This window comes from Meriones unguiculatus, chromosome 11 (assembly GCF_030254825.1).
Source record: "Meriones unguiculatus strain TT.TT164.6M chromosome 11, Bangor_MerUng_6.1, whole genome shotgun sequence".
NCBI lineage: Eukaryota > Metazoa > Chordata > Mammalia > Rodentia > Muridae > Meriones > Meriones unguiculatus.
The window spans coordinates 105,545,217-105,572,024 of record NC_083359.1 but is presented as its reverse complement, the minus strand read 5'-3'; the positions used below and the strand labels follow the sequence as shown (position 1 = coordinate 105,572,024).

Below are 26,808 nucleotides of genomic sequence, written 5' to 3'. Positions count from 1 at the left end.
TGAATGAAATGCTGGCGCCCCATAGTCAGATGCTGGGACGTATTTCAAGTGATTAGAACCTGTAACAACACTGGCGAGTTTTGGGGTGAGGAACCAACAGCAACTCACAACACAAAGAAATTCCTTACATATAGACTTTCAAAGGAAGGGTGGAGCCAGATGTGTGGATTGGTAGAGGTACTGAGTAGAATTTAAAGACTTAATTTAGGAGGGTAATGCTGTTGTCGCCCCCTGCCCTGGGGCAAGGCTGTTTGGCAGTTTTTGGAAGGTAGTAGGTAGGATTTAGGGCGTGGCTCATCTGCTCTAAATGACCTGGACAGCCTCTCGGATCAAAACCCAAGAATTTCTACTCGGAAAAATCTACTCGGGAGCTCTGGGAAGCCGTTTAGGACACGCTTGGTTTGCTTTCGGATTCCGTAGTTACCTCGTTGTCATCTATTAATTCACGGCGGGTATAGGGCAGTGGGTGGGACTGCGGATGCTAACCTAGCCGGGAGAAGAGCGGGCCGCAGCCGCCGCCGCGGGGCAGGGTGGAGAGACCGGGACCGACTTCGCCCGCGAACCTCCGCGGACCGCGACGTCCCCCCCACCACACCCGAGGCTGCACCACCGGAACTCCAGGCTGGACAACCGTGTTCCGGAACTCTGTAACCCCGGAACCGGAGGAGGAAACCTCTTTCGCTGTGACACGGCTGAATTATCTGGTGGCACTTCCGATGAGCCAAAATGGCCGCGGCCGTTCAGGACTCACGTGTGAGCTCGGGGAAAAAGCTAAAGCGATCCCTGAAGAAGAAGAAAAAGGTTAAAATGGTGGTCAAGGCCGCAACATCGAAGCTGGAAGATGAGCTCAAAGACTCTTCCGACGGAGAAGGTAATATCGGGCGGAGCTTTGACTCAGAAGGTCGGGCTGAGCTCCCCAAGGCAAGGGGTGTGTTTCTTCGCGTTGGGTCTGTGGGGCAAGTGAGGTTGGGCGGGGAGACCTGCTCTTCAGAGGCTCCTCGCTGTCGTGTTTATTTTAGTGTTTCCACTCCGTCAGCTGTCACTAAGAACGTGCCTGTGCCAATGAAAAATAGTGGCAGGCAGCACACAAGTTTGGAGCAGATGGGCAGGTGATAACCCCAGTGCAGGTCCACTTCCTGCTTAGAAGTGGAGTAAAAGCAAGGTTAATTTTTCGCAGATCAGACCTAAGGGTCTGACAGAGAAAAATCAAAGCAGGTATTGAAAACCGTGCATTTTTCTTAATTTCCCACAAAATGTTCCCAGCTTTAAGATGAGAGGATTTAGCTCTGTACTTTCAGCCAGTCAGCTTCTAAGCGTTTATCAGAAAACAGAAAAGGCTGTAAGAGCAGTGTCTACGAGCTTCTATTTGGAACCCCTAGCAAAGCGTGGAAGTAAGGGTCGTAGTTGAAATGATGGGTGGAATAGGCTCGGGGAGTGAGGAGCAAACGGCCACACGAGGGGGGAAATACTGTTACAGTACAGTGGGGAAATGTGAGCGCTTGGGAGTTACAGACACGGTAGTGAAAGAGGAGCGTGTGGTGAAGGATGAAGCAGCGTTAACATCTGCTCACAGTTTGATAATCAAAGGAAGGTGTGTCTTAGGGAGATCTTTCACTGTTATGTGTCTGCCCTTCCTGCTGCTTTTAAGCTTCCGTGGTTCCTGGCACTAGCGTCTTAGTTTAGAAGGAAGGGCAGGCGCTTGCTTCTATACACCAGTCACTTCTCATGTGTTGCGGCTGATACTCACGTTCCGTGTGTGTCTGATTGTGTCAGTTATTCAGAAACAGTGGCTTCACATACCAGAATAACATCCAGAGTTTTTAGCTTCCGTGGTGTGGCTTATCTTGACTCCCCATGTACCTTTCCACCCTTAGATGATTACTGTTTTCTCTCCGCATTTGAACATGCTCTAACATGCTCTCGCTCTGGAGTTCCTCACCCTTTGCCTTTACTAAGCACAGTACCCTGCAAACGCTTGCATGATCCTCTCATTTTGTATTGACGTCAGTCTGGTCCCGTGCAGTCAGTCTGATCCCGTGCATTTGTCAAGGAGATTTGTCCAATGTTTCAGATGTGCCACTGTGCTCCTTGGCATTTTCACTTTGTGGCTCAGTGTCCTGCTTTCTTTAGATTTGTTTTATTATTTTTGAATTACATGTATGTATGCTGGGTGGGTGAGAGTATGTGAATGTGAGTCCTGGTGCCCGTAGATGCTAGAGGTCTCAGATCCTCTGGAGCTGAAGTTACAGGTGGATGTTACCAGCCCAGTGCAAATGCTGAGAAAGGAACTCAGTTCCTCTGGAAAAGTAGTGCATGAACTTAACCTAACGGAACATTTCTCCAGTCCTACCCTACTCTTTTCAAACATCCATGTCAAATCTGAGGTGTATTTGCTGTTTGAAAGTACCATACCTGTACAGACAGTTGAACCTCAGTTCCTAGATCATGTAGGACTGTTTAAGAAAAAGGAAACACTTCCATTTTAAGTAAGACATCGATACTGCTTACAAATTTGGATGGAAATTGGATTTCTTTACTCAAGTACTGGATAGTTCCAAGGGGAAATGTTCTTTTCAGTATAAATGCTGATTAGATTTCTAAAGTTCTCTTTTGTTATAGATCATGTGTCAAGGAGGCTTCTGAATAATATGGATTTATACGATGAATGTTTGTGCTCTGTTATGTTATAGTAACACTCTAGGCACTGACTTGAACCTTAAGTTACAGTTTTAAGGAAGACAGAGATGAGCACAAGAAATGGTCAGGATGGAGTGTGACTGCCAAGTGCAGGACTGTTTATGTTGTTCAGAACAAACTTCAGCACATCTGTGAACGTGCACATTAAGAATCCACAACTATGAAGTTGAGCTGTACCCTCTGGTGAACTGGTGACAGCGTCTGTGCAGCTTCTATGATGATGATTGCCACTAATTTTTCAGGTAGGGTCTTGTCAGTCACTGGATTGCTAGGGCTGAGCTCACAGCTGTGCTTTTTGCCATATACATGGCCTCCTTCAGCTCCATGTACTCAGCTAGATCTTTTGTTAGTTTTTTCTTCCTTAATCCAGAACCACATTAAATAGAGATGTCATGTCTCATTAGCCTTTTAAAAGTTTGGAATGGCATTATTTGTTTGCTTGTTTATTTTTGGGGACTCTGATGCTATAACAGCACACATGTGGAGGGCAAAGGATCTGAAGAGTAGAGTCTCTCCACCGTGTGGGCCCTGAGGATTGAACTCTGGTCCTCACTTGCATTGTGGCAAGGGCATTTAAATGCTGAGCCATCTAGCTAGTTCTGCTCTTGAGTTTTTAACATTTATTTATATGTGTGTCCTGCATGTGCATGGGTTCACAGATGTGAAGGCCGGAGGCATTAGGTCCCTTACAGCTGGAGTTACAGATGGTTGTGAGCCTCCTGACATGGAGCTGGAAATGAGCTCAGGTCCTCTGAAGAGCACCAAATGTGGTTAGCCCAGCCCCCTCTAAAAAAACAAAACAAAACAAAAACAACCAAACATCTTTTATGTGTCTTACCATGTGGTGCTCTCCATCCAATTTTCCTTTTCAGCATTTAAGCCGTCTAGTCTCTTTGACAGTGATTAAAAAAAAAAAACAACGATAAAGTCTCATTCATTTTGTAAATTTGGTAATAAAGGGTTGTTGGCTAATGTGCATTCTTTGGTGTCACTCAGAATTTGATATTTAACCTGAAAAGTGGTTGTTTTTCCTCTTGTGAATTCATAGTCTTTCTGGAAAGGTGACTCATGGCTTTTAGAACTATTGCTAGGTTTTCAGATGATCATAATTGAAAAGCTATAAAGCCTGAGTCCTCAGACCCCTGAGGAGTGGTGTGCAAGTTGTAGCCATATTAAGTTGTATGGACCCTTCTATCAGGACATGTTCGATTTTCAACTGGGCATGACGGTGATGACGAATGGCCTTATTGAGATGTCAAGCAGTGTCCTTTTGAAGGATGACACTCGCCTCACAGGAAACATGGGTTTCACTTAAGTACTTTTCATATTCTGGTTTTGATTTCTTTTGACATCTTGTATAAGAAAAATCTAAAATTTTGCTTTTATTAAATAGTGTGTGTTTCAGAAACTTCAGGATCTCTGAGACAGAAGAATTGTTGACTTTGATGCAGCATCATCAGAATTTAGCATAGAGCCTGCTTGGTGCATGTGTAGTGCTCAGTAGACTTTTATTCCTTAAGCACATTGGAAAGGTCTCTGTTCTTTCTTTGGTGGATGCCGAGGAGGCTGGTACCAGAACTTGGCCGAGTAGCACTATGGTAGACATGGTCTTTGACCAAAGTCTTTGATTCTTTGGGATACTGAATCATAGTTCAATTTTTAATCTTTGTTATTAAAATATCTGCTTTTATTTAGGATGGATGTCATGAGCCCAGACTTGCTGTGAGCCTAACAGCAGCTTCCAACTGCAGGTCTTCCTATGTTCACTCTCACCTCCAGCCCTCTAGCGACAGCTTTTATTTTGATGATAGTCCAATTGGAGAGAGATGGAATATTACTATAGTTTTGATTTTATTTCCTTCATGGCTAGAGATAGTATTTTTTTTTTTTAATTTTGGCTATTTGTACGTCTTCATTTGAAAAGTATCTGCCTAGTCCATTTGCCCATTTATTGATGGAGTTATTTGCTCCTTCAGCACTGTGGTGTTTTGAGGCTCCAGACTATGTTTTAGCTGTTAATCCTTTGCCATGTGTGGAGCTGGTAAAGACTTCCGCTGACTGTCTATTTTCTTCCCTGTGCTAATTCTCTCCTTTGCCTAGTGGAAACTTTTAAAGTTGTGTTGTCCCAGTTGTCAGTTCTTCCTGTTACATGCTGAGCTTGTGGAGTCTTGCTTGGAAACTCCGTGCCTGTGATTTATCTTGAAATGTGGAACCTGGGACTGGAGTTATAGGTGGTTGTGAGCCTCTTGTGTGGGTGTTAGGAGGCACACCTGGGTCCTGCACCAGAATAGCAGGTTCCTTTACCTGAGCCATCCCCCAGCCCATGCTTTTTGTTTGGACACATGGTTTCTTTCCGTTATGCAGGTGAGCTTTGAACTCACTGAGTAGCCCATACACGCCTTGACCTGGCACTCCTGCCTCAGCCTATACCACCTGACCCAGCTACAGTCTGCTTTTTTTTTTTTGTTTGAAGACAGGGTTTCTCTGTGTAGCCTTGGCTGGCCTGGACTCGCTTTGTAGACCATGCAGGTGTTGAACTCAGAGGTCTGCCTGCCTCTGCCTCCCAGAGTGCTGGGGTCACAGGCTTGTGCCACAGAGTCCAGTTTACAGTCTGCATCTTAGGCAATATGTAAATGTCGATTGGTGTAAGAGGGAGAGTAGATGACTCCCCGTGGAGCTGTCATTGAACTGACCAGATTAAGTATTGGTTCAGATACAGTGTGTACTGGGTCTTCGATATGTGGCTTTAGTAACAAAATCAACCCCTGCCTCCCCACAACTTCCCTGATAAGTAAATCACTTCTGTTGAACTTTGGTCAAACATGAAAACCAAGGCTGTCGTGTCGGGTATAATGAGGGAAGGAGGTGGGACTGAGTTATAACTCAGATAGTTGATTCAGTGGAGGAGGTTCAGGCGATGCTAACAAGATGCAGGAGCTTGTACCCTGGGGGTAGGGGGAGGACTTCTGTGGTCCATAATCCTCAGAGAAAGTGGGCCTGGACTGTGACATAGGAACAGAGGAAGGTGAGTGGTAATGTTGCTAGACAGTAAACAGCCCTGAATTGACTTGGTCACTGTATGAAAAATGGCTGTCCACTTTGACAGGACTTGATAACTTCATCCAGTTTAGAAATCCTAGAGAGAGTCAAAGCTGCACTTTAGACCCAGCAGATAAATGTGCTTCTCGTCAGAGTGTAGTCTTCTCTATCACTTAAGCTACTTAAAATAGCAAAGCGGCTTGCCTGAGAGAGGAAGCACGCTGCGGCCCTGCGTGAGCCCTTAGCAGCTATGGCCTGCATCACTGCTGTGGAGCTTCCGACCTTCCTTCTCTTCCGTCACCGCTTTTTCATTCTTTTATCTTAGTGCATTCACAACTTTCACTGACTCTTATCTGCTGAACTCGAGGTCTGCAGGGAGAGAACGCTTCATTTCTTTTCTTTTTCTCCATTCATGGATGCTCAGAAATATTTGCGAGGGTGCAAGTTTTTAAGTGTGTCTTAGTCCTGGTGAAAAGTTTACTTTCTTACCAGACAGCCACTAATGCTATCTGGGCTGAGGAATTGATAGACAAGTTTGCGAGGCTGCTGAGGGAGAGGCAGCAGGTGAAAAGGGGGCATGTCTTCCTTAGTCCAATTATATTACGTTTAAGGTGGTTAGAATTGAGTTTAGCTGTCAGCCATGCTAGACGTATTTGAAGCATGTGGTAGTAGCTGGCGCTTGTGGCCAGCTGATGGGAAGCATTGCCATTGCTGGAAGTTTTGTCGTTATTTTCAGTAGCCATCCTCTGCAGTTATTCCTTGGGTTTCAGATTTTTAAAGTAAAATTCAGAAGTCACATATATAATAATAGAGCACTTCAAGTATTGTCTTTACACATGTAGAGATTTCTAGTCATGCGTTAGACACCTGTGTTTACTTTGCTGCTAATGATTGGTCAGTGAACCACAGAGTCGTGTGTCAGGTACCATCAAGCCTGGAGAGCCCCCCCCTTCAGGTTTTCATGGTGATGCTCTTCAAGAAAATTCTGTTTCTTTGTGTGTATGTGCTGGCAGATCTTATTACTTTGGCAGTTTTGATTTATTTATACAGGATGACATTATTTCCATTGGCAGCAAGTGCTGCCCCTGAGCCTGAACTTCTTAAAAAAATAAAAATAAAATGAAATTAAATAGTGATCTTTTGGCTTCCTGTGTTCCCCATCTTTTTCTTTGTGTGTCTGCTTCATGCATGTGTTTTCTTGCCCCAATAAATGCCTTTCTTCAACTGCTGAAAAAAAAATCACCTTTCTAAATTCTTCTGGAATTCTTTTTAATGGTATGATGAGTTCAGGTTGTATAAAAGAATGCTGTAAACTTTTCACGGAATTGATTGCAGAGTGTATGTGTGTGTTGTATTACTCTTGGTAAGAAACACATCACAGTATTGCTGGCTATTTGATCCCATTGTGACCCCCCCACCAACTGTGAACTGTAAAACCCCTTTTCTTTGGTCTGTTGAGCCCTAGAACATACCTTTAGTCCAAGAGCTTTCTGTACGTAGGATTTAATAAAGTTAGCCCTAGGTCAGGAGACAGAACAAGAAACCAGCTGACAGGGATTAAAGAGTAGGAGGGACTTTGAGTTGAGGGTATTTAAGACAGCGTGGAGCAGAAGAAAGGGCTATTTGCTAAAGCTCTTTAGCTTAGGCTTCAGCTCCTCAGCTTCCTGGCTTTTTGGGCATTGAGCTAGCAAGCCTTTGGCCGTGTGTGTATGTGTGTATGTGTGTGTGTTGTCCTTTTGCTCCTGGGCTGTCAGCTGAGCTAGTGAGCCTTTTGAGATTTTTCCATCCAGACCTGAGCTGAGAAGGAAGGTCAGCTGGTTACTTTCTCTGTCTCTCTGAGCTAGCAGGTTTTCACCCCAGCATCTGGCTCTTGAGTCCTTATTGGTAAAATAGAAGGTTGGGATTTTCTTTTTAAACAGTGCACAGTGAAATGGACAAGTCTCAGTGGTGAGCTGCAGTGGCCTACATCATGGAAAGCCTCTCTGTGGCCTTTGGACAGGTGCATCAGGATGGACACTAGATGTCAGTGTTGTAGTTTTGAAGCTTGTCTGTTTCTAATGCTCCAGATGGTAGTGTTTGTCTTAAGCTTTCATTGGTTGTGTCTCTTTACATCTGGTTAACACTTGCTAAAAAAGTAGGGTTTGGGTTTTTTTTTTTTTTTTTCCCTGAAAACTTTGTTATTAGTCTCTGCAGTGCTGCTAACTCTAAGGGCTAAAACATATACATTACTATATTTTCTACTAACTGCCTTATTTAAATATTAATAGGCAAGGGCCTCAGATGTGTGTCTGGGGAGAAGTTTTGTGACCTTTGACTTTGTACAGTTATCAGTGCTTTGGTTACATTACCCTTTGTAAACTTTGCTGGTTGATCATCCTCACTCCTCCAAAGTTGAATGCAGTTGATCAGTAAGGCACTTAAAATTTTCCTATTGCGGTGTTTTGAGATTTTGATTTTTGGATTTAGGGATGCCCAGCTTATATATAAAGTAGTAACTGGAGGGTGTATATTATAATCAGTCCCCAGGTAAAAAGGTCTAAACAACAGTTTTGTCTGATTTATGTCTTAAAGTCAGAGCTCATTCCAAAGTCTGCTGCAATGAGGAGGTGTCGGGGTTTTATTAAGTAGGGAGGTTTTTATTAAGTAATGGGAAATTCATGCCTAGGTTTTTCTGTCTGTCTTCTTTTTGGAATTACTTTAACAGTGTCTCTTGATACAAGGAAGTCACTGAATGATTCCCAGTAGTTGCTTACTAATGTTGCTATTTTGGTACTTTGATAAGAAAAGTTTGAGGTAATATATATACAGGAGTCAACCTAAGAAAGGATCTTTGTTTCTCAAAGGCCACTCATCCCCTGAGAACGTCTCAGCTGCCTTGTTAGCTCTTCTTATTAGAAAACACTCCAAGCCACTTATTTGTTGAGTGATTTCCCCTTTGAAGTGTTTTCCAGTGAATTCCACAGGGTTCTGAAAGAACCCTCAGGAGTCCATGGAGTGCCCGGGATCTGTAGCCGGTGCAGCCTGCCAGCTAGCACCCCGGTTGCTCAGCAAGCTTTGCCAGCCAAGCCCCACCTGTGCTGCTGTTGCTGCTGCCCTTTGACCCTGACACTTGGGTTTTCTGTGAGGAACTAGTTTGGCTGCATTCTGTAAAGGTTGGTGTTCCTGCATGATGGGGTTCTGCAGTGCACCCCTAAACGTGGTCGGTGAGCTCTGAGGTAGATGTATCGTTGTTACTCAGGACTGCAGTTCAACATCTCGAGGGGATTGTTTCTTTTGTTAAAGTGAGTGAAGCAGTTGTTGGATTTGTCCCTGCAGCTTGGGTCTTAAAGCCACTTTGACCTCTCTGTATTGTGGGCTGGTGCCCCATGCTGGTAGCAACACAGGGAGTCCTGGTGCTCCTGGTCAGTGCTGCCGACATGGTCACCGACATGGGCACTGTGGGGCTCTGGTAGTGCTCTCCCCAGCACTAATATTAGTTTGTTTTTATCCTTAGGGTCTGTAGGAAGCTGTGACTCAGAGATGGACCAGTCAGATGACGGAGCTGCAGAAGCTGACAGAGAGGACAATGTTGAATCCTGTGAAGAAGAAAGTGAAGATGCTGCAGAACCAAGTGCTGGGACTAACTCGGGCTGGGCGGATGCCATGGCTAAAATCCTTAACAAAAAGACTCCTAAAAGTAAACCCACCATCCTCACGAAAAGCAAAGAGCTCGAGAAGGAGAAAGAGAAGCTAAAGCAGGAGAGGCTGGAGAAAAGGAAGCAGGTGTGTCTGTCCGTGTGTCTGTGCTGTTCTTGGCAATTTGTCCACAAGCATTCAGCTTTAAGAGCTTCTTCTGTGGGGGTGGGTAAGCAGGGTTAAGCCAGGAGCACATTCCTATGCAACCCCTTGAGCAAACCCAGCCCTGCTGTGTAAATCTGTGAGTACTGAAGTGGGTGCAGTTCAGAAAAAGGCTATTTTCTGTTGATAAACTGAATTAATCGCTGCTGATAGAAGTTGGTCTACTTTAACTCTGACTAAAGCCCTAAATTTGCAAATAAGTTGGCTGCTTCACAGTGTAAAAGAAGCTCAGGTGAGGTTTTCTTGTCCCCTGCACCTAAGTATCAGTGTGTCAGAAATACTTGGATAGAAAGTAGGTATTTTCTAATGAAAGCAAAGTATATTTTACTTCTATGTTTTACTGACTGTATAGACGTAGTAACTTCCAAGGAGTGGTTTCGGGGTACAAATGAAAGGACAGTAGGCTTGAGCTACGTGTATTGCTCTCTTTGGGCATGCATTGTCCCTCTTTGGTCACTCTGCTTGACACCTGCACACACAGGTGTGCTCAGACTGATAATTCTTTTTGTACTTTAAGATAAATTTTGTTTCTAAACCTTACACAGAGCTTTTCAGTTGAAATTTGAATATTTATTTACTTACTGGCAAAGGCTTAAAGTTTTAAAAATGACAGACTCTGTAATTATATCTAGTCTCCAAATTCCAGGAAGGGAGGAAGGAAGGGACAGCATTTAAGCCAAGTCTGTGGGTCAGCTCTGAGTGCTGGAGACCAGCTGTGCACAGAGCACACGGAAACACACTTACTGATAGCAGCAGTGGCTAGAACTATGTAGAGAGTCAGGTAGCAATGGTATGTAAATTGGTGAGGTCCGTTTCTTATTGTGTGTGGTAATGAGTCCACTGGCTTTAAAATGCACAGTTTGGGAGAGGCTGCACTCTAAAGGAGCCAGGCTAGGTCATGTTGTCAGATCAGGAGCGTTAGCCTAGAGAAAGTTGGCGTTTCCACCATTCTTGGTATGATGCTTAGTGGCCTGTAGGTGAGCACTTCATCCAGTCATTATCTATCAGCCTGGGAAACAGACCCAACAGCCAGTCTGTCAGGTGAGGCACCTGGGCTCAGGATGTTGCTCAGAGACCGTTTACACTAGCCTGTTTGTTGTCTGGGACTTTCCTTTTCCAGCTCCCTTCAGGACTGTGTTGGCGAGAACATTGGTTAGATATGCCATTAGGGGAGAAGTAGGTTTATGGTTTCAAACAAAGAGAAATAGACAGGACGTGAGTGTCTGCATATGGTATTGCTCTGCTCAGAGCTGGTGCAGACTTGATTCTGAGAGTTGACGTGTCCTCGGGAAGGGAGTGGGTAGCTTAGCTTGCCCTTCCCAAAGTGGGTAGCATGGTGTTGGGTATCCTCCTGGTGATGTCCTGTGATGTCAGGTGGCTGGCTCACCCAGCTGTGCCTTGCCTGGCTGGATGTACTGGCAATTCTCCAGAGCCTGGGGCCAGAGGATCTCTTAAAGCCTCTGCCTCTCACGTGGCACATGGAGTGCTAACCACAAGCTGCTGAGCTGAGCTCCTGAAATTGGTTTTTAAAAAGAGCCTCTGTGACACATGGAGCTCAGGTGATTTATCATCTCTGTCCTTTCACAGAATCTCATATCAGAGTTTGCTGCACTTTCAGAAATGCCTAATATTTGTTCACATAACTGTATTTATTACACAGCTTGATAAAAAGCGGGAGTGGGAAATGATGTGCAGAGTGAAGCCAGATGTTGTCAAAGACAAAGAGGCAGAGAGGAACCTTCAAAGGATTGCAACGAGGTAAGACAGTGCTTCCACCCTAAAAGCAAGTACACGAAAGCTTTGGTACTGACCTCCTGTGCTCAGATTAGATTCCTGAGCTCTCCCTTCTCAGAGCCAAGGGCCTCACCTCCAACTTGCTGTTGGGCACCGAACTTAAACAAAGACTTTGGAGTTGTGTCATGAAGCAGAACTGTGGAATGCCAAGTGTGTATTTTGTTTGGATCTGCTCAGGTCATAGTTTTTGTAGTTTGAGGATGGTATGGTCAGAGCCCTGACTTTTCTTCTGGTGTTTGTCGCAGTGGATGGTGCTGGGTTTGTTCTCTTGCACTATGTTTATAGGATGCTCTGTCATATATTATGCTAGCTTTACCTTAACCTTTCCTTCTGATTTCCCCCTAACAGAGCACCTTCCACATCTAGAACTGAATAGGATATGGTCTCTTCTGTATGATCACTTCTCATTTGTAGAAATGAATCTCTGAGAATGAATGTGTTCTGTGGGTAGTGACAGCATGGGAGTTGGGGAATTGTGCAAGGCTTCATGAGAGGGAATGCTAGCTAACTGGTGATCCCAGCCCTTGGGAGGCAGAGACAGAAGGATCTCTGAGTTCAAGGCCAGCCTGGTCTATAGAACGAGTTCCAGGACAGCCAGGAATACACAGAGAAACCCTGTATCGGGTTACAAAACAACAACAAAAAAAGGGGGCATAGTGGTTACATTCTTCTGATCTGTCTGGGAACTACACGGTGAGATGTGAGAATTTGCATATCCGACTGAATTTCTGTCTCAGCTTATCTGTTGAAAGAAGACAGTGTTATTTCTAGCCTGTGAAGGTCTCTAGAAATTGAGGCACCTTGGTCATTTTGGTTTGAAAAAACTAAACTTGGCTTTCAAGAGCTCCATGATTATTATATATATTGATTGACACGTGATAGTCATACATGTTAGGGACTACGATGGGAGGTGGGCTTTTTGGGGTCATTTCTTTATATATATATATATATATATAAAACCATGATTATTTTATATATATAATAATTATATATATGATTATTTTATATATATATATAAAACCATGATTAGTTTAAAATTACATGAAAATTCATCTTATTGGCATATTAAGAAGACCATCCACTCATGAATTCAACATGCTTTAAAGTGAAAGTAAAATAAGCTTATTACCTTATTTGATTACAAAAGACAGGACCTATTTAAGTCCCTGCTCTGTCGACTGAGCAGGCACTGTGGGTTAGCTCATCTCGTTGTTTGCCTTCAGGGAAAATTAGCGTTTTTGCCACCCAAGAGCACTTGCCTTCTTTCTAGACTGTGGTGTTAGACTGTATTCTGCTGTCCTTGTCTGTTTTACGTTGCTCTGATGTTTTACACTGTAGGGGTGTGGTGCAGTTATTCAATGCTGTTCAGAAACACCAAAGGAATGTTGGTGAAAAAGTTAAGGAAGCAGGAGGCTCCATCAGGAAGCAAGCTAAGTTGATGTCAACTGTTTCCAAGAAGGATTTCATCAGTGTTCTTCGGGGAATGGATGGTACAAATGAGAACAGCCCTGCTGCGAAGAACGCGAGAGCCAGACAGGTGAGACCCTGGTAGGGAGTCACTGTGCCAGACACTTCAGTTTAGAGATGGAGAGGCTGTACCTTGCAGAGTCCGTTCCTTCAGATCTCACTACGGTGCCTGACTTCCCGCACCCCAACAAAGTTGGAACTTTCTAGCTACATGATGATGAACTTACCAGTTTCTATTTGTAGCTTTGATTGACACGTGATAGTCATACATGTTAGGGACTACGATGGGAGGTGGGCTTTTTGGGGTCATTTCTTAAGTTGGTAATGAGCAGGTCATATCCACTGCCTTAATCACCTTTTTTTTTTATTTTTTTACTAATGAGTACAACTGAATTCCTCCCAGGTGTCTATTGAGCTACACAGTGTGTTCCTCTGTAGCCAAACACTGAAAATTCATCCTTCCGTCATTGTAGCCATTAGCCAGCCTTCCCCATATTTTCCTCAGTCTTTGGTAATGACTGCTGTACTCTCAGCTTCTGTGACATGACTTTAAAAGTCTGCAAGTGATTGTGGACTGTGTCTTCTGCACTTGATTTATGTCACAGAACACAGTGTCCTCCATCGGGGTTCATCCTATGTTATGTTTGAATAATACTCTATTGTAATGTAAATTAATTCATAATAGTGGTATAACACAGGTATATGGGTTAAGTCCCATTTTCTTTATCTCCTATCTGTTGATGGCTATTTAGATTTACTCTATATCCTAGTACTGAAATGGTGCAATACACATGGGGAGATAAGATTTTGTTGATATATTGACTTCAGGTCATTTCCTGTTTCCCTTCCTCCATCCCTTTCTTCTTGCCTTCCTTACTCTCTTTTGCTAGGAGTCAAACCAAGGCTTATACATGCATACTAGGCAAGCACTCAGCCACCAAATTACATTCCTGATCTCACTGTCTTTGAGAATATTTTCAAGAATGAGATCGATGGAGAGTGTTGTCGTTGATGAAGCAACATCCATCTCATCAGGATGGCTGTACCACAGAGAGAAATGCTGGTTCTGAAATGCCATCGGGACAGTTGTAATTAGCATAACCATCGTAAGAGTGTCTCTAGTAGCAAAGGACCCGTATAGGGTTGTATGGACGATGGTTCTTATTTTGAGGTGTCTATCAGAGGATGTTCTAGTGACGTGGATATCACATTGTGGGATTTATGCTTATTGGAAGTCTTAGGCTGTATTCACACTGACAACTTTGTTCTCTAAGAATCAGAGATAGATTTCTTAACATTAGCAGATAGAACTCCTGGGAAATGGAAAGTAAATACTTGCTTTTTCTCTTTTTCTGTTAGTTTCAAAGTAATTTTTTATGGATGCTCAGGTCTATGAGCTGAGAAATAGTGGCTACTTTCTGCCATTTGACCTTGCTATTGGCTCTCTTGTGTGTATTGTAATCATAGGCATATGTTGATCTAGAGTAAGGTAGAAACCTGGAGACTGTCAGTGCTCTGGTCTCCAGGCTTGCTCTACAGTGGCTGCGTGCCGCCAGTACCCTGGAGCATTTTCTTCTCATGTTTTGTTGTTCTGTTTTGGTTTCTTACTTGTGGACACAAAATCCTATTTCTGAACATTGTACTTGAGTTTGAATCTAATTTTAAGGGGCTGCACTGCTTGTGATCACAAACATTTATGGATGCCCAGTTGGTACTGTGTTATCCTTGTGTCTTTTAAAAGTTTACACTAAGTAAATGTTGTTCTCTGCTTCCTTAATAGCTGCCTTTCAGTTCTTTCATGTTTGACATCTGCAGGCAGACTTCTGTGAGAGTGGAATCCTGTTGTTCATCTCTCATTCTGAAGTTTGGCACTGGAGTGCCCTGGTGTGGCGTTTCTTTCTCTGTCCCATAAGCCATAGCGTTCATCCACATTGTTGTCTGGTTGCTTGATTCTTTGGGCTTGTCTGATTGGCTCTCCGGCTTTTGTAACTGTTTACTTCCTGTCACTCGTGCTCTTTTCTGGACAAGTTCTTTCATTTCCAGCACTTATGCTTAATTGGAAAAAAATAAACCTTGTGTAATGGTTTTAAGTTTGAGGACCTTTGATGATCTTAATGTTTCTTTCTGAGAGTGCTGATTTTATTTCACAGATATGTGTATCATATCATATTCTCATTTTGAAAAAACTAATTATAATTATTTATTTATTTTGGCTTTACATTGTCTTATTTCATGAGCTTAGTTTTGGTGTGTGTTTTGGTCCATGTCTTTCCTGGTTAGAGGTCTCCAAATGAATGGTGGCATCTTCGCTGTTCTTGTCTCAGAATAGCGTACTGAAAAGGGGCATGAATTTGCTGTGAGCCCTGGGTCGTGGACTAGTAGGCAGAGCTGGGTTCTTTAAAGGACGCCCATCTGTCAGTCTGTTTCTCCTGAACCCTTTTCTAGAAAAAGGTCCTAGTGTCTGCTGCACTGGGGTGAGGTTCTTTGCTCCAGTGTCCCTGGAGCAGGGCTGGCTGTTGCCGCTGCTCTGTGTTGCTAAACCTGTCATCTCAGCCTCTCCTGACTCCATAACTTGATTTGAGTCTTGATTCTTACTTAGACATCACTTTCCCCGATGTGATTGTTCGCTGCACTTTTGCCCAGTGGATTTTTAACCTTATAATTATTAATGCACATTAGTTGTCCACACTCGTGGGCTTCTCATACTTTGATGTATGAATATGTTATGCATTGATTGTGTCTGTTTTTCCTTCTATCCTCTCTTGCCCTTCCTCTCCCCCTTTTCACAGTAGTTCTTTCTTTTGCCTTCAGGTCATTGTCAGTTTTTCTTTTTTTGGCTTCTGCATGTGAGAGAAAACACATAATGCCTCTGCCTCTGCCTCTGAATTTGCTTCATTTCACTGAATGGTTAGATTTACATTAACCTGCAAAAGGCATGCTTTTCTTTAAGACTGAATACTATGTACATACGCTGCGGTGTACATCCACTTTTATTCATGCGTTTATTTCTTGGCTTGACTGATTTGGTATGCTGGCTGTTTTGAACAGGGCTGTAGTAATTGCCTTGTGTCTGTCCCCCCACCCTCCACCCTTTCCTGCCCACCTCTGTTTTCTTGCAGTATGCTGATTTTTTTTCCTTTGGGTAAATGACCTCAAGTTGCATGGCTGGAACATATGATAGCTATGTTTCTAGGAACCTCTATACTGTTTTCCATAGTGGCTATTACCAATGTATATTCCCACCAAAAGCATATAAAAGCTCCTTTTTCCACATCATCACCAGTATTTATTTTTTTTTGTCTTTTGGGTAATAGCCATTCTGACTGGGGTGAGTTAGAATTTCAGGGCAGGTTTATTTTAACTTTATCAAGACAAAGTTTCACTGTATAGTCCTGGCTTGCCTGTAATTTGCTACGTTCAACAGGCTGATTTGAAATTCACAGAGATCTGCCCACCTCTGCCTCCTGAGTACCTGGGATCTAAAAGGCACCACTGGGCCCCTGTCCTCAGTGTAGTTTTAACTTGGATGTCCGTAACGGCTAACAGTCTTGGACATCTTTATATAATAATTCGATATTTGTATTTGTTTTGAAGAGTTTCTGTTCAGGGCAGTTGCCCATTTAAAAAAAAAAAAAACATCAAAAGTATTTGGACTTTTGCTGGGCGGTTTTGGGCGGCTGTTGGGCAGAGCCACCTCTTCCCCTTCGTGCACTCGGTAGGTGGCGTCTTCATCCTGCTGATTGTCTCCAGGTCTTTATAGCAAGAGCCTTTCTCACAACAGTTGCTGTAGGTCGAGCTGGTTTTTGTTTTTATGTCTTTTTGTGTTTTATTGTCACTCTGCAGCATATGAAATCAGGGACTAATACGCCTTGACTTTCAGAGTCTTGTGGCTACAGATTTTAGTGGATCTTTTATTTCTGTGAAAAAATGTCCTTGGTGCTTTGATAGATAGAGATCACATTATTGTGTAAACTTCTGGGTTGTGTGGACATGCCACCATTCATTGTGTCCTTGTACTTGGGGTTATTTCTTAGTTTTATTACACACTCATGTCCTTATCAGTGAAGTTGTTACAAATGAGATCTTAGAAGTGCCCTCAGGAGAAACAGTTCAGCTGTTTTTCAAAGGCCATTTTACGGAAAGGGTTTTAGAAGACTGCTACGTAATGAGTGAATTACAGTTGACTCACCAGTTACAGTTGAGTGGAGCTGGGGTCCTGAAAGGTGAAACTGAGGGAGGGCACTTTATGGGCCAGCCCAGGAGAGACAGTAGCCCCAGCTTAGGATGTTTACTTGTCAAGTGTCCATGTTAGCTGTTTATTCAGTTATCTGTGTCTCGTTCAGCATTGATATTATTGCTGTGTATTCCTGGGGGTAGGGGGCGGTCGCTCTGGCTTTAGGTGTCTGCCTACATGCCTATCTTACTTTTTGAGACAAGGTCTCTTACTGGATCTGGGACTTGCTGATTTGCCTAAACTGTTTTCCCACAGTTCCCTGAGATCATCCCTGTGTCTGCTTCCTTAGCCCTGGGCTTACAGGTGTCTTGTAGGTTGGGTGGTGTGGGTGTCGGTAACCAGTTTGCAGAGGCCGATGGGAGGTTGGAGTAACTTAATTTTTGTCTGAGATGGTGAGAATGAACAAATAACAGCAGGAGACTTAAATCTAACAGTTTTTACTCTGGTAGGTGTTGGGTTCTCCCAGTTGAAAACAGAGATGAGAGAGAGGATGAAATGACAAGTCAGAACCGAGCGTGGAGAGAAGTGTTTTGTAGTTGTAGGAATCCACGTTGCTGCAGCTGGGGGAAGAGCACGTGGGGCGTCTTATTTTGAGTTTCATCCCTGTGAAGAGACACCATGACCACGGCAGCTCTCATAGAGGAAAATACTTCTTGGGGCTGGCTTACAGTCGCAGAGGTTTGGTCCATTATCTTCACGATGGGAGACATGGCAGCTTCCAGGAAGACATGGTGCTGGAGAAGTTGCTGAGAGCTTTACATCTTGGTCTGCAGGCAGCAAGAGACTATGCCACACTGGGCAGAGCTTGACCCCAGGAGACCTCAAAGCCTGCCTCACAGTGACACATGTCCTCCAACAAGGCCATACCTCCTAACAGTGCTCCTCCTCGAGGGCCAAGCATTCAAGACACCAGTCTATGGGGGCATTCCTAGTCAAACCACCATGTGTGCTGAGGCTGCTTCTGGCAGGTGCTGATGGAGCCTGGGTGTCTCCGTAGGGCCCCTGAATCTTTGGACAGCTGCTTGTCAGATCAGGCTGGATGAATAGTGTCCTAGGATGTGTTTGTCAGGAGTAAACTGAAGAGTTTCTTGGTTTAGAGAAGTGCTTCTTTCTGAGACACAGGCCTTCCCTGGACTAGCAATGCCTCCTCAGAGCACACATGGCTGGCACTTGGGTGGGTGCTGGGGAGGGGGGAGCAGCGAATGCTTGTGTTTACAAAGTACAACTTGTGAGGAGATGATGGTGTTTTTTCCATTCCGGATTTAAGACTGTGCGAAAAGAGGTTAGTTCATTTTACTTATCCTTAAAAATTGTAGTTATTTCTTCTGCTCTTTTTCTTTAAAAGCTAGTTAAACTCCAGTTAGTTCTGTGGAATTCACTTCTTTCCCTGAAGCCAGGACTCAATGTGCTGTGTTTTCCGTCTGAGTTTCAAAGGAGAAATTGGTTACAATTAGGAAAGTGTTGCTGTGTGCGACCTCAGCTCTTAATTGCAGGCTTTCTGCAAAGTTTTCATTTATCAGAAATTGACACTGTCAGTTTCAGATGTACTATAAGTAAGCCACAGTGATTTTGCAGAGGGGGCAAGTGATAGCACAGGATAGAAATTCCCAGAATCACTGCTGGACAACGCATTGCAGTGCACATTTGTACAGAAAAAGTCATTTGCTGAGGCAGGCTCTTTCTCTCTGGTTTTGTGATGTAAGGTCTTTAAATGTTGTGTAGAGATGAAGGAGGGGGCTGCATGTCTCTCTCTTAAACGGCAGCCCTGCAGCATAGCCAGGCGTTCAGCGAGGAGAACGCCTTTGAAGAAAGAGGCTTGCTTGCTGTCTTACCACCCAGACCAGGCCTTGTTAGTACTTTTTACACTGCCTTTCTGGTGCTTAGACCCACGGCCCTGAGAAGAAAGCCTGGAGTGGAGGTCACACAAGTCTCCATGTGGCCTCTGCATTTTCAGGACATTCCCAGCTGGTCTGGAGGCACAGAAGCCTGGGACTGGGTAGAGAAAGGCACTGTCCCTAGATTGCTCCTTACAGGGCTGCAAACAGGGCTCTACTGTCCCTTAAGATCTGCAGATGGAATGTGGGGAATGCCAGCTTTGTAAATAAGTGAACTTAATGTTTGTTTACTGAAAATGCTTAAAGAGTAGAATTTAGACAAAGCTAGACTCCAAGCTTGAAACCAAGGAACAGGGTCCTCAGCATTACTGTGGATGGGAACAGTCTGAGGTCAGTTTCTCACTGTAGTCACTTAAGAACACTGTGTAGTCAAGGTGAAGGAGGCTGTCTGACGTGAGCCAGGGTCGAGATGGGAGTACGTTTTGGGTGGGATATGGGCTAAATGTGGAGTAAGGACTGGTTCTCACGGAGCGGTTGTGAAGCTTCTGTCCTTAACTAGAAATTAGTGTGGTGCTCTGTGTGAATATTGCCTTGTGAAGGACCCTGTGCACGTGACTCTTGTACCTGTGTCACAGTTTAAAATCTGAAACATGTTTTCTTGTTTCTTGCTAAAAATCATCATTTTGAGCAGAAGGCAGTTGGGAGTCTCTGGAAATATAATACACTGTATATGGTGACAGAGGCCACAGATTGTAGAATCTGGTAAGATTCAGAAGGTGTGTTCTGTGTGTGCATGCTGAAGGCGTGTGATGAGAGTCACAGATGGGCAGGGAGATGTTGTGCACTCTCGTGCAAGCGTCACAGCTGTTGTTACTTGTCAGCAGAGTGAGGTCCCTGCCCTTGCTGCTTATTGTCTTCCTAGAAATAATCAACAAGATGAACCAACTTTAAAGGGGAACATTATAATGTCTTATCTGGATATTATAAATTCAGAAGGTCCTGAAAATAGTTCAGGAAAAATTAGATTTGGAACATTTTACATGTTCAGTCTTTAACACACAGTTCTTGAAAAGAAGAGAGCTTCAAGAAACCACAAGTTTGTTCACTTTGTCCTCTGTAAGTGCTGCTTAGCAGGCTTTCTTAGGAGTACAGTGGATTTTGCTGTTGCTCGGTGTGTTTTTAGTTTATTTTATTCTCCTGTTTGTTTGTTTTTGAGACAGGGTTTCTCTGTTTAATAGACCTGGCTGTCCTGGAACTAGAGATCCACTGGCCTCTGCCAAGTGCTGGGATCAAAGGTGTGCGCCACAATTGCCCAGCAAGAAAGTGGATTTTTTTTCCATTTTTTTTTCTTTATTAATTACACTTTATATACTTTGTATCCCCCCTGTGGTTCCCTCCCTCCTCCCATCCCAATCCCTCCCTTCCTCCACCCTCTGCATGCATGCCCCTTCCCAAGTCCATTGATAGGGGAGGTCTTCTTTTCCTTCCTTCTGATCCTAGTCAATTCGGTCTCATCAGGAGTGGCTGTGTTGTCTTCTTCTGTGGCCTGGTAATGCTGCTTCCCCCTCAGGGGGAGGTAATTAAAGAGCAGGCCAGTCAGTTCATGTCAGAGGCAGTCCCTGTTCCTTTAACAATGGAACCTATTGGATACTGAACTGCCATGGGCAGAGGTCTTAGGTTATCTCCATGCATAGTCCTTGGTTGGAGTCTCAGGAAAGACCCCACAGTAAACCGCCTAGAAGAAAGTGGGTTTTAAGTGGAGAATGCTGTACTGCTCACATCCTGGTCACGTTAGGAATGTGTCCAGACCTCACCTCATTTGAAGATCATGCATGGGTCTGAGTTAACACAGGACCTCAGCAGAGTCCCTCAGCAGGTCCCTGTGTGCTAGGCAATGTGTGAGGTCCTTCACACAGCTGCTGAGTTTAGAAGTAGTGAATTCCATCTTAGAGTTGAAAAGACAAGTCAGTCATCTGCTCACCTCAGTAGTGTTCAGTGGAATCTCAGTTCAGATGCAGCGTGGCACTGAGTCCCTGTAGCTGCAGGTGTCTGGGCCGGCACACACCTGACGTGCGGATGTCATGGGAATGGGAACAGAAAACTTCCCAGCTCCTCTCACTCTGGTAAAACAGAATTGAGGTGCGAATCCTTGTTACCCAGAGACAGACTAGAAAGAGGTCTGGGGAGCATGAATTTTTCTTAGCTCTCTCATCCATTTTTGATGTAGAAGATAATAGAACTCCTGTAGAAAATTCTTTGTAAATTTACTGTTAAGATTGGCTTTTTAGTTGTTTTTGCAAGAAATTAAGATTTTTCTAGAAAGCAGGTACATTTTTTAAAAAATTTAACCATTGTACACCAAATATAAATTGTGGACTACCTTCTTACTCAGTTCCTTATGAAAACTTCTAAATAAAAGGACATTTAGTTGGTAGTACAGTGAGGGATACCTGCTTCTTTTAGTAATTCTCTTAACTTATTCACCCGTCTTTGATTTGTTTCTGTTTCGTCTGTCCATCTTTCTCCCTATATAAATTCTGTTTGCTGATAATTGAAGGCTATAGCTATGTGCACACCAAAGATCCCTTTAAAAAACAGGTTTAGAGATGTAATTCACATACCACACAATTCAGAAGATTTTTCTTTATAACTTTGAATACCAAAATCCAGTCAAGGTTAACATGCTGTATTTGTTTTTTATTGTCATTTATTCTAGACCAGTAAAGCAACTGAAAAAAAACAAAACAGAAACAAAAACCCACCACTGACTTTGGAGAATTAATAATGAATGCATGGTTTTTCATTTATCCAATTTTTTCTCATGGTGCCTTTTAAATTGTTGTAAGCTTGAGAGTAGGAACCAAGATGCTGGTGGGGTGTGTGTCGAGCTTTTTTGATGCAGTTGATTTTCAGGTGTGCTGCTTTGATGCAGTATAGTAGCACATCGGGTGTGTGGGCATAAGGTTGCAGGTAGTTTTGTCTGGTTAGTGGGGCAGGCAAGTAATCAGTTTCCTTGACAGAGGTTTGCGCCTCCTCCCCAGCAGGTAGCATGTGGTTTGGGGATGCACACTAGGGGAGGAGTAAATTTGGCTCACTGCCTTTTGTACTTTAGCATTGGTTACTGACTGATACTTGCATGAGACATCGCATTGGGGGTTAATTGTCTCCTTGCAGTCTAGTTGACTAGCTAACATTATGGGGATGTGTTGAATTTTCTAAAGATGGAAATTGATGTCTCTCCGTGTCAGGCAGCACCCTCTGGAGTGCAGAGACTGTTCAGCCGCTTCCATCCTTGGCAAGGGAGCTGCCTCCCTTTGACTTGTGTCCATCTTTTCAAATGCCACAGATGTGGGGTTCTGAGTTGTTTAGTGTTTGTAGTGAGTTACCTTCTCTTTGCAAATGTGGCAACAGGAGTGCCTGTGCCCTGATCCCTGTGCTCTTTAGGTGTAGTCCTAGTTTTTATTGTAGGGTTTCATGTGCTGGGACTTGATATCTGCCCAAATCTTTGCTTTCACTCTCCTACCCCTAAAATCACATTCTCCAAGGAGCTCTAATAGGAGCAATCTGTGTGTTTTAAAGTCTTTTGTTGAATTTAATATATAATGTTTTATATTCATATTCTTTATTTGGATTCAGCGCTGGAAAAGAGCCCTTTCAAACAGGTTTGCTCATTCAGACTCTTCAGCAAACTAATCTCCTTAGACATTGGATCGGCTTCTTATTCCTGTACATGAATTCACAGTGTACTGATTTAGTTGTAAATCTGGGTTTTCCTTTTATTTTGTGCAATAAAGTAGGGTTATGCTTTAAGTGATTAATTGGCAGAGTACAAATTTTAGGTGTTTCGGACTGCTAGTTTAGTGTGCAAGTGTGTAGAGCACACTCATGAGATGCATTGTTTGGCTTTTGGTTACTTTAGTGAACTTTCCCTTAACAAAAACTGTAAGAGCCTGTGAATGGCCAGGAGTATCACCTAAAATTGAGTCCTGTGGGACTAGACACATGAGAGTGACGTGGGAGAGAAGCTGCACAGGACACCTTGAGTGAGGACTGTTGTTGAGTAGGGCAGACAGGGAGGTCACAGCAGGAACAGTTCACTGGCTCCAAGCGGGGATCAGCATAGCCTAGGCTTCAGTAATAGCCATGGACAGGGGAGTTAGGCTTTCCCTGAAAAGGTTGTCCATTTCAAATGTACTTGGATTATTATTAAAGGTAGCTGAATCTTAGTAGCTGGAAGTTTTTTCTCTCGTTCTCTCTGGAGCATTCTTTATCTGACTGGCTAGATTTTGGATCTCATAAATTACCCATCTGAAATGTGGAAACTACATGTTTGTTTGCTTGCTTGTTTGGGTGGACCTTCCCTTAATAGCTCTGAGTGGCCTTGAATTTATGGTATGCTGTTTCAGCGTCCCAGGTGTTGGGAACATAGGCTGTGTCACCATGCCCCTCACAGAACTTTGGAAACTAAATGAGGAGTTAGAAAATGAAGCCCCAGCGAGCTTACTGCCTACGCTGTTTATTACCTTGCAGAAACAGGCAAAGCAAATTACAGCAAGACTGTGGAAGATGTGAACGGGAGCAACCCATCAGGGCCCTTGGCTGTCACTTGCTAACAGTTCTTTGAGGCCCAGGGAGAACTGGCAGTGTGCTGCTATGCTTGTCTACAGTCTCCCCTCTAGTGTGGGGTCTTAATCGAGCTTTTGTGCATTCATGAGGGCCGTTTCCGTGTTAGGACCAATGGGGTGGTAGGATGTCCTGCAGGATGAAAAGCCATCGATGTACGTTTCCAGTTGTGAGAAGAAAGGCTGAATTCCATGTTACATGCCTTCAGATGTGAAGGGACTCCCTGTGTGTCCTTCATCTCCCAGGGAGAATGTTCACACAGGCTTTTAGCTGTAGGTGGACAGCTGTGGTTGGAAATAGTTTGCTGTTGGAATTGAGAGGAAATTACCCAGAAGTAAAACCATTTCATTTAGCTAAAATCATAGTAAAGCTCAGTGTTATGAGTCAGTCGACATGCCCTTGCTGATGACTGCTGAATTTAGAGGTGACTTTCCTGTGGGGGTTGCCGTTCTCTCCCTTGAAGGTGGGATGAGGTGGAGCTGTTGGAGTGCTTGCTGTTGGAGTAATGGTAACGCCCTATCTTCCTCAGCACCACCTGGCTGCCGGCATGTCTGTTCTTCAGTGGCGTTGCTTAACGCTGCAAGAACCGTCCTCATCGTCACATTTTATGCAAATCGCTTCTCAGTGGCCTTCGTTGCATAGTTGTGTACAGTGGCCCTTGGGGCACTGTTGTGTTTCTTTGTGTCACGTGGATTTTTTTGGTACACTCACCCATAGGCTAGTGTGTGGAGGCCAGGGGTGGACAGATGAATGCTTGTCTACAGCAGAAGGACTGTCGCTGAACTGGGGCCTCATCAGCGGGGGCCTCTTGTCTTGCTTTGGCTTCCCTCCTTGGTATTTGTAATGGCCACTTTAAAACTGAAGTGAAGCTTGTTGCCTGCCTATTCCTGAAGGCTAGACTTGCTGTATTTTATCCCTTAAACAAGAATTTTAGCTATTCAAATCATACATCATGAAGTGTATTTAAACTATCATAATTTTGAGAACTGCACCTGCCTGGAGGGCGTATGTAACACACCGTGAGCAATCTTTTTCACTGAATTTTATAATTCCCAGTCAGAAAAAGCCTGCAATGGCAGCCGCGGAGCTTCGGTTTCTGAGGGTTGGCTGGAGAATCCAAAAGTCAGTGGGGAAGAGGGCCTGGCCACACAGCTGAGGGGAGTTCTGCCTCCTGCCTTGCAGCCTGACAAGCGAGCATTACATTGTCATGTTGCAAACAGCACAAGTGTTTCTGGTTCCAGTGCTGGGTAAATTCTAGCACAGTGTCTGATATAGAAACACTATGGAGGTTCCTTTGTCATTTCAAGTTTATATGCTGCCGTGTGTCTAGGATGTGCTGGGGTGCAAGCTGTTTTTCAGTGGTCTGTCCTACAAATCTACAAGTGATTCCAGTAGGACATTTTTTCGTCTTAATATGTAAACAGTGTCCTTAAGAAAAGACAAGCTTTAGCAGAGTTGTGTAATTGGCTTGTGAAACCTTGCAAACATTTTGATGTCTTTTTTCTTTTAAAATGCTTATTGTATAGATAATAGCCCCCAAATGGGGTGGATTTGCACAGACTAGCTGTGGCAAAGAGACCCAGGTGGACAATGGTTAATGTCAGAGAAATGTATTGCAGTACTTATGTAATCCCACAAGGTGGTGCTGTTGCCCCACAGAGGAAGCCTGTGTACAGCGCTCCAGGCAGCACATTGGTCCTGTGACTGCATGCAGTGAATCGGCTACTAAGTTTGTCATCTTACTAGTTTGTGATTCCATGATTGTGCTGGGTAATGAGAGCTTGTTTGTTCACATTTTTACAAAGTCTGGATGGGGTACCATCCGGAGCACCTGCCCATCTTCTCTTGTTAGTGCAGTTAGGGTTAATGACTCCATTAAAACAGTTGTCAAGGATTTTTCTAATAAGGCATCACTGAAGTTTAATTAATGTGTCCGAATTGCTACCAAATCTATATTTTACTGTATTTTTCCCAGTTCTAAATTATTTTGCTTTCATGTTTCATTGGTGGAGTTGGAAATTTTCACTTTACTCTATATTTGTGTATACATGAGCACAGTATATAAAATCAATTTTTTTATCTTGGTTTAATCTCATTTAAAACTACATATTGAAAAGTTTATTTTGAAGTGTACAATTTTAAATTTTTCTTTCTGGTTAAATTGATTTGTGAATTTTTGGCTCTGTAATTTTTCTCAGACGGAAGTGAAATCAGAAGAGGGCCCAGGGTGGAAGATTCTGCGAGATGATTTCATGATGGGAGCCAGCATGAAGGACTGGGACAAGGAGAGCGATGAGCCTGCTGGAGGCAGGGCAGGGTCGGCCAGTGACTGAGCATCTGAGACTGCAGATGTCCCTAAGGGTTGGAGCTGAGAGGCCATCTGCTGACAACCGTGACTCCCCGAGAGCTCGTGCTCCTCCACCGACAGACTGTGTTGGCGTATTTTAATCCTTACAACGTTAAGCCTTTTTTCCAAAACACTTGTACAAAGAAATATTTTTTTCTTGAGCAGGAAGATGTGCACTTTTCTTACACGCAGACACATACTGTGTTGCACCAGTGTTTCTAAAGTGCAGTCCCACTTATAGTTAATTAAATGAATTTGATGTAAGATTTCTCTGCTTTCCTACTCAGATCCAGTCACCTGTGGTGGAGAGGAGGGAGGGATAATTGGTGTCATTTGTTTGTGTTGGTAAACCTTTGAGAAAAACCTGTGTAGTTAAATTTCAAGCTGTAATCTTTTTTATTTGAATTTTAGAAACACCGATAAAGTTGTCTAATATTCATCCAAGTCTTCTGTGAAACTTGGCTCGAGTTCCAAAGTTTGTGAGGGAAATTAGGTTCACGTGTGAGGTGTTTTCTTTTGAGAAGGGTCCGTTTCTCTCCCTCTTTCCATGAAGTGAGCCCTGCTGCCACACGTTGACGCGCTTTCACCTTCTGCACACGGAGGCCCAACCCTGCTGTGTGCTGCAGCACAGATGTTTACTTTTCACACCAGTTCCAGGGCAGCGGCTCTTCTGTGACTGAGGTGAATGAGCCCTGGCTGGAGTTTGCTCAGAGCGGAGAGGGCGCACCAAGGTGCTGAGTGCTAAGTGCTTCACTTTGAACAGGTCCAAAGTGAGCGCTGGTCTGTATGTCACTGTGCAACGTGGGTATTGTGTTCAATTGTGGTGACTCTGATATAGCTGTGAACACATTTTCCTCGGTAGTGATAGAGGAATGCTGAGGAACCCAGGTACCTCTTAACAGGTTACCATTTCAACAGAATTCGACACAGCGGTA

General features: G+C 43.8%; 1 protein-coding gene across 1 annotated transcript; it reads left to right on the top strand.

The window, feature by feature from the left end:
- Positions 1-687: 687 nt before the first annotated feature.
- On the top strand, positions 688-26,317 carry Rrp15 (ribosomal RNA processing 15 homolog). The gene is made up of 5 exons (XM_021638224.2): positions 688-871; positions 9,230-9,498; positions 11,234-11,331; positions 12,706-12,904; positions 25,725-26,317. Exons 1-5 carry the CDS (start codon positions 727-729, stop codon positions 25,857-25,859), a joined length of 846 nt encoding a protein of 281 aa, XP_021493899.1. The 5' UTR covers positions 688-726; the 3' UTR covers positions 25,860-26,317.
- Positions 26,318-26,808: the final 491 nt, after the last annotated feature.

Coding starts and splice junctions, on each gene's coding strand:
- Rrp15 (XM_021638224.2), top strand. CDS start 727: ATGGCCGCGGCCGTTCAGGACTCACGTGTGAGCTCGGGGAAAAAGCTA. Junction 9,499..11,233: donor GGCTGGAGAAAAGGAAGCAG/GTGTGTCTGTCC, acceptor TTTATTACACAG/CTTGATAAAAAGCGGGAGTG. Junction 12,905..25,724: donor AGAACGCGAGAGCCAGACAG/GTGAGACCCTGG, acceptor AATTTTTCTCAG/ACGGAAGTGAAATCAGAAGA.